The sequence below is a fragment of the Rhincodon typus genome, chromosome 16, assembly GCF_021869965.1.
Source record: "Rhincodon typus isolate 14 chromosome 16, sRhiTyp1.1, whole genome shotgun sequence".
NCBI classification, from domain to species: domain Eukaryota; kingdom Metazoa; phylum Chordata; class Chondrichthyes; order Orectolobiformes; family Rhincodontidae; genus Rhincodon; species Rhincodon typus.
Window position 1 is genome coordinate 16,574,422 of NC_063347.1, and position 11,950 is coordinate 16,586,371.

At 42.2% G+C, this 11,950-nt stretch overlaps 1 protein-coding gene across 1 annotated transcript in view; it reads right to left on the bottom strand.

Annotated features, from left to right (window-relative positions):
- The window catches only part of ccdc3b (coiled-coil domain containing 3b), a 29,587-nt gene extending 19,254 nt beyond the window's left edge, over positions 1 to 10,333 (bottom strand). Inside the window, exon 1 of the mRNA XM_020517955.2 lies at positions 9,758 to 10,333. Coding sequence (XP_020373544.1) covers positions 9,758 to 10,113 — 356 coding nt within the window. The 5' untranslated portion in view covers positions 10,114 to 10,333. The remainder of the gene's footprint in view (positions 1 to 9,757) is intronic.
- Positions 10,334 to 11,950: the final 1,617 nt, after the last annotated feature.

Genomic DNA, 11,950 nt, shown 5'->3' on the forward strand with positions numbered 1-11,950 from the left:
GGGTTGCCTCTGAAATGTTTTCCTTTCTCTTCAACTGAGGATAACCCCGCCTCCCCCAACACCATGGGTGATACAATCCACCAACCCTGTCTGGTTCATCTGTTCCACTTCTGTCTTCATCCTTCCCTCCCTCCCCCTCTCAGATCAATAATTGGGTTCTCATTGTGCTCACCTTCTATTCCACCAATCTCCACATTCAAAAGATCATCCTTCGTCATTTCCAGCAGATACCACCATCAAATACATTTTCCCCTCCCTGCCACTGCCAGCGTTCCACAGGGACCATTCCCTTTATAACACCCTGGTCCACTCTTCCATCAGTCCTACCAATTCCTCACTTCTCCACGATACCTTCTCATGTAAATACAGAAAGTGTAAAAACTGCTCAATCACTTCTTCCCTCTTCACTGTCCAAGGCTCTAAGGATAACTTCCAGACAAAGCAATGTTATACTTGCACTTCTTTCAATCTAGTCCACCTATCTGATGTCACAATGCGGTTTCCCTTACATTAGCAAGACAACACAGAGTCTGGGAGACCACTTTGCCTAACACTTTTGCTCTGTCCATAAAATTGACCATGATATTCCAGTTGATTGTCATTCAATAAACCACTTTGCTCCCCTGCTAGCATTTCCAACCCTGGCCTGTTCCAACAAAGCTCAATGCAAGCTTGAAGAACTAGACCTCATTTCCCACTTGGGCACATTACATATTGTGTTCTGCAACTTCAGTGTATGACCTCTGTCCTCCATTCTTCTGTATCCCTCACTGTCCCTTGGCCATGCCTTGTTTCTGTTTTGTTCGCTTTTTCTCAGCAGAGTGGACCCATTTTCTCCTTTTTACGGTGAATATTTATACCTATTTTACGCATCTATCACTCATTCACCACCATTATCTTTGCCTTAGAGTTTTGCTCTGGACACACTCATCATCTCTTTCACTTGCTCCTCCTTCCGCTCTGTCGCTAGCATGAAAACCATCATTTTCCAGCTCCTTTCAGTTCTGAAAAAGTCATTCTGGACTTGAAACATTATGTATTGCTATCCACAGATACTGCCAGAACTGCTGAGCTTCTCCAGCACTTCCTGCTTTTACTTCAGTTACTAACAGATGGGGCATTAGGCACTGATTAAAATCCTTCTTTTTTGTAATAAACTTATTTTCAGCTGTATTAATCAAACTGCAACAATTTACGACCATTAAACATGTCAAGGAATATCTTCAAAAGAAACTGTATCTAAAAATAATTAGCTCAAATTGGACAGAAATTTAAGATGAGAGCAGATGGGCAGTTAAATGCAAAAATCTGGAAGTTGCTGCCCAAGGTGCATTGTTCCATCTTAAATTGTTTGTGAGATGTATTTCATCACCTGACTTTCTATTCAAATATACTGAGACATGATAGTTCTGAATTTGTAGAAATGGACAAAACTCACTACAGAAATTTAGGGCTTGCCCATTTCTGTCTAATTCCTTTTTTTGAATGATATGATCTTTCTTCCTTATCATTAAGCAACCTCCCTGGCTGTGAAAATGACATTTTACAAGTGTGGTGTTTCATTCCTTCTATTGTTAGTCGGAGGAGATTTTCTTTTCTTTCTGACTCTTTTTCTTTTTTCACTTAATCTATTCTTTCTCTTTTCTCCTTTATTTTGTAGCTGAGTTGATACTAAATTTGCTCATCTAACTGACATTTCCAGGTTGAACTGTTCACTAACCATTCTTCAGTCTAATTGGTTAAGCTAATACGTTATTGCTCGCCTTGCTCACACAGGTCCCAGGTGTCCTAAAGAGGTAGCCAGGTCATTTCAGTATCCAATTTACAATAATTTGCCTTGTGTTGTGACTTACTGGGATAACGTGCTGGAACTCAAGCGCTCCTATTCCTGGAGATGTCACAAAAGTTAAAGACTTTATAAACTGCACAAAGTTCTCTAATTTACCTGGCCTTCAGGTCCAGGTTGATAGAAAGCACAGACCACTTTACTGTACTTAACAAGAATGACTAATTATCAGGTAATTTGACTCTAGATACAGATATACAATTATATACCATTGGCATATAACATTACTAATTAAAACTCTAATCGTCATAGAAACTCCCCCTCGCAAACATGCACGCGCGCGCGCACACACACACACAAACAAATAGACAGGGTAAAATGGATTCTAGCAGAGGGACAATTTAGGAAGACAGTTCAGTAGTCTTTGTTCCCAAGTTCTGTTGCTCCTTTTGACTCTGCAATTGAACAGCATGTTGCCTCCTTTGCCTTTCTCCAGATGCTTCTACTGGTTGGTAAGAAACATAAGTTACTTATAAAAATTCTCTGACTTATCAGTTAAAGGTCACACCTTAAAACTGTTGCTACAATGATAAGCTGCTTTTCTTCAGGTTTACAGTGAATTTTGAATGCAGAGAACAGACAGACTGCTCCAGAACTGGGGAAGAATTGAACACCTCTCTCTCTCTATAACTTGTTCCCAGCTCCAAGCAGTTCATTTATCAGAGATACCAATCATGCAGTTATTAGCACACTAAATGGTCTCTGTCATCAATAATGGTCACTAATCCATTGACAAGCCAACTTCTTGTTGACAGCAAAAACTGCATCTGCACAGCCCCTTGGTTCAAAGTTTTTTGCAACTCAATCTTCAATTACTGTTTGTTCAAGCAATTGTTTAGATGATGTCTGCAATGGGTGTCAAATTTCTTGCTTTCAAAACACACAACCAAACTTTCAACCACTGGTTTTAAAATACCTCTTTCTCATTTCAATCCAGGCTTCTTAAAGCAAACACAAAAATAAAAGACATAGTCCTTACACCTACAAAAGCTCCTGAAAACTAAATGTGCAAAGCAAGTCAAGCTAAATGCAGGCACTCCTGTTCACTAGTTACAGTAAATCTGGCTTCATGTAGGATTACATTCAGGGGTACTTCCAAGTTGTCATCTTCTTTGTCAACTATTGCTGAAGTTTTCCTTGCTTCCCAGATTTGTTTATGTGTAGGTATAATATGCAGTATTCTAAATGTCAATGACTTGTAAAAGTAATACAGGTTTGTGAGATTGACCTTAAAGTGGAAGATTGTTGCCAATTTGACAGTGAACTAAACCTGGTGATGGATAAGTTAACATGCAATGATACCGGTTAACATGACTTTAACTTGTGATTCTACAGTTAGGATAGTAATAGCTTTTAAAATATATTAACAGTTTGGTTTTAATTTTAAGCCATGATTTGTTTAATGATTCAACAGTGTTGATATGTGTATTTATAAAAAAGTGGAATTATGCTAATTACATGCTTCATTGAAATTCCTGAACAAATATACTTTACTGCATTTTCCCTTTAAAACATGCCAAATCCTCTCAGGGGAGCTTTAACTTCTGAGGCAGTCATTTTACCACATAAGTCAACTGAGCATTAAAGATTGTTATTAAAGTAATAACTATAAAGAGCATGGAAGTTGGCAGCTGGAAAAGTAAGTGCCTTGTTCGTTAAGAGTACATTTAAAAAATCCAGTACATTGCAGCTGAAATTCTTCAAGACAATCTTCCAGGCCCAAGCATCTTCAGCTGCTCTGTCAATAACTTTCCCTTCATCATAAAGTCAGAAGTGGGAAGGTTCATTGATTATTGTCATGTTTTGATCCATTTGTGTTTTGTCAAATATTAAAGCAGTCCATACCTGCATGCTGCAAGATCTGAATAACATCCAGGATTTGGTTAAGCGCTGAGGAACCCATTCAAACCATACACTTGCCTGCAATGGTCATCACCTTCCTTTGACATAAGAGGGCATTACTCTGATTGAACCCCCCACCATCAATGTTATGGGGGATCACGCTGAACTAAAATTTTAACATATTTAGCCACATACATACATTGTCTATAAGAACAAGTCAGAGGCTAATAGGTCACCTCCTGACTCACCAAAACATTTCCAGGATGAACAGGTACAATGGAATACTTCTAACTTGTCTGGATGGATGTGATAAATTAAACACCACATTACCATCTATGCATATTGCAGCAGCATTTTTTTTCATTAAATCAGGGAAGGTGGGCTTAGTTGGCTGGGCCTGTACTTATTGCCCATCTCTAAGTACACTTGAGTAGTTAATGATGAACTGGCCCTCCTTGAACTATTGCAGTCCATTTAGTATAGATACACCCACAATGCTGTCTGGAGGCAAGTTCGAAGATTTTGACCCAGCAACAGCAAAGGAACAGCAACATATTTCCAAGTCAGGATGGTGACTGCCTTGGAGAGGAACTTGCAGGTAATGTTTTTGCTTTGTATCTGTTGCCCTTGCCTTTCTAGTTGGTAGTATTGTGGGTTTGGAAGGTTTCTCCAAGGATCTTTGGTGAATTTCTGCAGTGCATCTTGTAGATAGTACACACTGCTCATACTGAGCATCAGTGGGGCAGGTTGTGAATGTTTGTGGTGCCAATCAAGTGGGTTGCTTTGCCTTTGATATTGAAAAACTTCTTGAGTGTTGTTGGAGCTGCACTCATCCAGGCGAATGGAGAGTTTACATCACACTCCTGACCTGTGACTTACAGATGGTGGCCAGACTTTCAGGAGTCAAGAGTTACTCACTGCAGGATTCCTAGCCTCTGTTCTGCTTTGTAGTCACAAAATGCTAACTTGGAAATATATAGCCATCCCCTCACTGTTGCTGAATCAAAATCCTACAACCCTTTGCAAACAGCACTGTGAGTGTAACCACACCAAATGGACTGCAGTGGTCCAAGAAGACAGCTCATCACCACCTTCTCAAGGCCAACTAGTGCTGGACAATAAATAATGATCCAGCCAGCAAAGCCCACACCCTTGAATGAGTAATAAATGAAATAATATTGTGAGGTTAGTCCAGTTCAGTTTCTGATCAATGGTAACTCCCAGGATGTTGACAGTGGGGGATCCAGTAATGGTAACACCATTGAATGTCAAGGGGTGTTGGTTAGATTCTCTCTTGTTGGTCATTATCTGGTACTTGTTTGATGTGAATATTACTTACCACATGTCAGCCCAAGACTGGATATTGTCAAGGTCTTGCTGAATTTGGGAAATTAACTGTGTGACTATCTGAAGAGTCACAAATGGTGCTGAACACTGTGCAATCATCAGTGAACATCCTCACCTTTGACCCTATGATGGAGGGGAGTTCATTGATGAAGCAGCTGAAAATGTTTGGGCCTATGACACTACCCTGAGGAATTCCTGGAGAGATGGACTGGAGCTGAGATGACCGGCCTCCATTAATCACAATCGCACTCCTTTGTGCCAGGTATGACTCCAACCAGCAGAGAATTTTCCCCCAGTTTCCCATTGATTCTTGTTAGCGTGTATCATTTACAAGATGTACGGCGGCAACGTACAGAGGCTTGTTCAACAACACTTCCATTCCAATGACCTCAGCCCACCAGAAGGACAAGTACGGCACGTGCATGAAAACATCATGACCTATAACCTTCCCTCCAAGTCACATATCACTCCTGACTTGGAAACATATTATTGTTCCTTTCTTATCACTGGAACAAATTTATGGATGTCCTACCTAACTGAACCATGCCTGTACATTTGCCACAGTAGCCACAGTGACTGCAAATTACCTCCGTCTTAAAAGAGTTAGTGATAAGCAATAATGCAGGCCTTGCCAGTGACACACAGCCAAAAAAAGGAATATTTTTCACTAAAAAAAAGTATAATCAACACAGTGTGCCAGGTCCACAGCACTCATAGACTCCACAGTGGGATGGCATGGATGTCTGGGGCTTTAAGGGAAATCAATGCCAGGTAGGAGCACATTCTAACCAAACATTTACACACACTGCTGATATATAATTGTGACTGAGCTTAAATCACATCAAAGGTTTTCAATTAGAAAACTGATAATGATTCATTTTCTGCTAATTACTGTTAGTCTTCAGAGGCAACTCCAGACTTATCATTTCATTTTTCCTGTCGTTTGAAAACCAAATGAAAGAAAATCATCAAAAAACTTTCTGATAACTGTTTTTGCAAGTTAGTTCCTGTAATTTTTCACAAAAGCCCTGATTTGATTTATTTATATTTATTTCTGGGAGATTCACCGTTGGAGCATATCAACTTGCACCATTATTTTCCAAATGTATGTCTAAATTATTGTTTGACTTATCGCAAATTTTAAATTACTGTTTAGAAACAATCATCGTGGAATGTATTCTAACAAAATCCAGTCCTTGTTGTCCAGTCAATCATGTTTGGATCTTCTTAAAACCAAATGACTTCAAAATATCCTTATTGCCATCAGATCAATAGAAACACCTCCATCAAATGGTAGCAAATGCCCCTTCCCCATTCAGCCCAGTCACATCAAATGGACAAAAAGGTTCCATTTCCAGTAGATGAACAAAAAGCATTTCAATGAGACAGAAGCATCTGCTTTAAATAGAAGAATCTGGATGAGGCAGGCTGGAACATCTCCATTAGAGAGACAGATGTTGCCACAACTGCTGGGCAAAATATCTGTGTCTATCTCATTGTCAAAAAAAAAATCTGCAGCAGATAGATGTATCTGCATCTATTGAACTGGTGCATCTGCATCTGACAAAAACATCTGCATGGGATGGACAGGAACATCTCCATTCAGAATACAATTTGTATATGATGGACAGAAGCATCTGTGTCTGATCAGCAGAAACATTTCTACCAGATGTAAACATCTCCAGCAGATAAACAGAAGTGCCTGCAACAGATGGAGCCAAACATCTGCATTAAATATAAATATATCAGTCTGATGAACAGAAAATTCTCCATCAGATAGATAGAGACAGAGTAAAACATCTGCAATTAATGGACAAAAGGACACATCAAACAGGCGGAACCATTCCCATCCTAATCTGATAGCTGGAAGCCTGTACTGTATTAGGTAAGCTGGAAGTGTCCCCATCGGAGAAACATTCCTTTCTCAACAGGAACAGCTTCACATCTCTCCAATCGCCAGTAATGTTATGACTTTTTGGACAGAAAATGTCCTTTCCTCTATTTGATTAAGGAAGTGGGGAGAAGTCTGCGACAATAAAGTTAATTCAATTCAATTCTTCATTCAAGCTGGGCAGAAATATGTAACTGTGTACCCCATTAGCTGGGCCATCTCAATCACTGTGTGTCTGGACATTTTTATAATTCATAAAAAGGCAACAAGAGTGTGGGCTTGTGGCAGAATGGTAGTGCGTCTGACTCCAGATCAGAAGGTTGTGTGTTCAAATCATGTTAGACTCACAGTGCTTAATGGAAGCTGAACTCCTTAGATTTGAGGGTGGCACAGTGGCTCAGTGTTTAGCACTGCTGCCTCACAGTGCCTAGAAGTCAGGTTCGATTCTGGCCTTGGATGACTGTCTGTGTGGAGTTTGCATGTTCTCCCTGTGTCTGCATGTTCTCCCTGTGTCTGCATGGGCTTCCTCTGGCTGCTCTGGTTTCCTCCCACAGTCCAATGATGTGCAGGTTAAGTGGATTGGCTGTGTTAAATTGTCCACAGAGATCAGGGATGCCTAGATTATATAGAGGTATGGTCTGGGTGGGATGCTGTGAGGATTAGAGTGGACTTATTGGGCCAAAGGGCCTGTTTCCACATTATAGGGATTCTATGAAGTCCATCAGATGTAAAGGACCAATTTTACCATTCAACAGAAATATCTTCATAAAAACCGACCGAGAATTTCCCAGCACCATTGTTGACAGGGCCCTCAATCGGGTCCAACCCATCTCCCGCACTTCCACCCTCACCCTCTCTTTTCCCTCCCGCAAAAGCGATAGGGTTCGCCTTGTCCTTACCTACCATTCCACCAGCATCCACATCCAGAAGATCATCAGACACCATTTCCGCCACCTCCAGCAAGATGCCACCACCAGACACATATTCCCCTCCCCTCCCTTGTCCACCTTCTGCAGGGACTGTTCCCTCTGGGATACCCTGGTCCACTCTTCCTTCTCCCCCAACACCTCCTCACAGCCCCACGGCACCTTCCCCTGTAACCAGTGAAGGTGCAACACCTGCCCATTTACCTCCTCCCTCCCCAGTATCCAAAGGCAACACTTCACCTGCACTTCACACAATGTAGTCTACTGCATTCGCTGCTCATAATGTGGTCTCCTCTACATTGGGGAAATGAAGCGTAGACTGGGTGACCGCTTCACAGAACATCTACATTCTGCTCACAACAAAGACCCTGAACTTCCTGTTGCCTGCCACTTGTAACACACTACCCTGCTCCCCAGCCAACATCTCTGTCTCGGGCTTGCTGCAGTGTTTCAGCAAAGCTCAGCAGAAGCTGGAACAACAGCACCTCATTTTCTGCTTGGGACCTCTGCAGCCCTCTGGACTCAATATCAAGTTCAACAATTTTAGGGCCTAAACTCTCCCATGTCCTAGCCCCCCACCCCACATACCAGGCCTTGTTATCACATAGCCTGCCATTATACACTACCTATTGTTAGTTACTAACAGTCCCCATTAACAACTATACATCTTCCTAGCCAGATTGTTATCAACTCTCTTGTCTGTCCAACTGCTCTCTCTCTTCGGCCTTTCTCCAATCATTTACTCCCTACCCCAAGCCCTTCCTTATTTTCTGCATATAAACCAACGTTTTCCCAGCTACCATCAGTTCGGAGGAAGGGTTACCGGACCCGAAACGTTAATTCTGATTTTTTTTTCTTCGCAGATGCTGGCAGACCGGCTGTGCTTTTCCAGCAACTTCTGCTTTTGTTCCAGAAATATCTTCATCCCCTGCTTCCGATCAGCGCTTAGGTGATAACCACCCTAACACTTAATCAACTTCATTCAATGTAACAAATAGCTCAATCATCAATAGTTAAAGACGATTCTGCAAGTTAGAGAGCTGTCTCTAACACTGGGACAGTTCAGACTCATTGAGTCAAACAGCGCAGAAAAAATCCCTTCAGCCCATCGAGGCTGCACCATTACCTTGACAAGTGCGCTAATCGCAAATTCCCGACATACCATCTCCAAACACCTCAGCTTTGCGCCTCTGAGGAAGACGATATAACCCCCCACAAACATAGGAATGAAACTGAAAGCAGGCATTTTCGCTCGTTTACTGAATATGTGGAGACAAACAGGTGATTGGGAGGGGTGGGGGGGACGATCCCTCATGTTACTGTCCCTGCAATAAACACACCGCGTCCCCCGCGCCATCCAGAGCAAATGTATCAGTCATTTTCCAATTAATGTCCATTATGTTGAAGGGGGTGGGGGGGGGGGGTCAGGCCATTCTGCCCATTCCGCAGCAACACTTCAGAGCTTGAGGCTGTGTCCGCTAACAGGATCCTGGGGTCTGAGAGAGACACTGCGGTGCGACCGGGGGGAAAATACAAGGAATTCAGCATCAATGCACAGAACGCCAGGGGTGTTGGGAATAAAAGAGACGCAAAACTCAAAAACTGGAAACACTCAGCAGGTGAGGCAGGATCTGTGGGGAGAAACATTCTTAACAATTCAGCTGATCAGTGTTGTTCACCCCGACCTTTCTGTGACCTTTCCAGTTCATCAATCAGATCATTGAACTGAAACCTGCCGTCTGTTTCTCTCCTCGGATGGCCGGCTGCCTGGTGTTTTTTTTTTCCTCCCCATTTCGTGTTATTTTCTCTCTTATAAAGGCAAAGTAGATGAGGTACGACTAGCTAAGTGTTCACCCATCCACTCACTCTACCTCCTAACTCCCGCACGAGTTGCTGTGTTCTTACCTGACGAAGAAGTAGTAAATGTTGTTTTCCACGACCGTGTAAGAGTGGCAAGGGAAGTATCCCAGTCCAGTCAGGTTAAACCTGGCTCCAGCCGGCATCTCTAACATACTGCCCCAGGCCTGGTCACACAGCAGCTCGACCTCTGCCGAGTAGAAGAGGTCGGTGTCATATTGCCAGGGCAGGTAGTTATAGACACTGTAAGTGTCCTTGTAGACAGCCAGCACCTTCGCGTAGATAATGATTTCGGCCAGTTCAGCTCGACACGATTCACTTTGTGGTCTCCAGTCGTGAGGTAGCTGACATCCCCAGCCTCCTCCCAGGGCAGTGAGTAGCAGGATTGGGAATACCCAGCACATTCTGTCCCAATCCCAGTGCCGGTACTTTCTTCCCGGATAGTTGAGAACAGTCTGGTCGAGTGAGTGGAGTGGCGGATCGTTTAAACTCTTCCCGATGTGTGCAACCTCTGTTTGCTTCTGCCTTCACTATTCCCAACCCATGCAGCCAGCATCTTTTAAAGAAACTTCATGAAATGCACGTAAAATCCGCCCCCCCATCCAAACGAGGTCCGTTGTGCAGAATTTGTGCGATTGTTCTGAATGTAAATCCCTTTTTTTAAAAAAAATACTCTAAGCAGCAAGATCAGTTTTCAAGGGGTTTAAGATTTTCTTAAAGCGACAGTGCACCCGCACCAGCCTCTGGCATGCGTTCAAATCCTGCCTCTTTTTCTCTTGAACTTTCAGAATTACATTAAAGGCATTGAACTCCTATCATTCTGGCCTGCTGGGGCTTCTAATGACTGCGTTCAACTCGTTTTTGTTGGGAACTTTTATTTGGAATTCGTTACAGTAATTTACATCTCCAAAATTACCCTCTTGGATTTCTCCAGGTAAACGATCATTTTGGCTGTTTATGATGGAAAAGAGTCAAGATGGGACTGTTGGAAATCTGAAACAAACGTTGAAAATGCTCCAAATTGACAACAGCCAGTTGATGTCTGCAAAGGGAAAGCACATAAAGAATGGTACATTCACAGGATCACAATACCAACAGTGTCCTGGTGAAAAGGTTAAACATTTATGCAACCACAAAGCAACAATACTATGCCATGAGGCATGATGGCTTCACCCACAAGAGAACTTTCAGGTTTCTAGGTGACAATTATAATACTTTGGGCAAGCACGTTAATGGTGGGGTGCCTTCTGATTTACTGTATATTTTAGTTATGTTCGGTTTACGAGCCCATATAAGATTTGTTTTTAAAATTTTCACATTTACTCCTCATGAAGTTTCAACTTCATCTATTTGCTCTAGTGCCTCAGCCCATGTTGTGGTTGCAATTCACACATTATTTTACAATTAGAAATGCATAAACGAAACAAGTTTATTTGTTTATTGACGTGATTCAGGCTTACCTTGTTCCTGTCCCAGTCATAGGCTCACACACCTTAAATCCACCTTACGCTTCATCTACAATATCTTCACCTTTATCTCAGTATTTCTGAGGTGAAGGTGAAGGGTCACAATTCATGGTAGGTAATATCTCTGTTATCTGCCAAATTCACCTACAACTAGCTGTAATGACCCGTTGAGGAGGATTAACAAAAAAAACCCCAAAAGAACTGTGGATGTTGGAAATCAGAAACAAAAACAAAAGCAGAAATTGCTGGAAAAACACAGCAGGTCTGGCAGTATCTGTGGAGAGAAATCAATTGACATTTCAGAGTCAGTGATCCTTCTTCCATTCTTTCTTTTCGAAATGATGCACCGATCAAAGTATCACCTGGTAAACCAATTTGGTTTCATGAAAAACTTTGCTGTGTGGACAAGGGTGTTCTTGCCTTTATCCTTTACCGCTTGCTACAGAGAGTTGTACTAAGCACTGGAATCAATCATTAATTATATCAGAGGGAGGTACAGCCCAAGACTCTCTCCACTACCATTTAAACATTGGAATAATAGGGCCTATCATGCATACAAATCATTCAGAGATCAAAGGAAGAATGGCAAGTGTGATGGTGTTGGTCTTTCTTATTTTAAGTGAATTTGCCTGTCTCTGCCCACAAGAGTACTTTGTAGTCCATTGGGCTCCATTCTGGAAAATGTTCATGAGGTGGAATGCAATACAGTCCATCACCAGGAACATTTCCCACTCACATTAGGGTTCTCAACCCCTGGGTTTGTCCTTGGAGCATT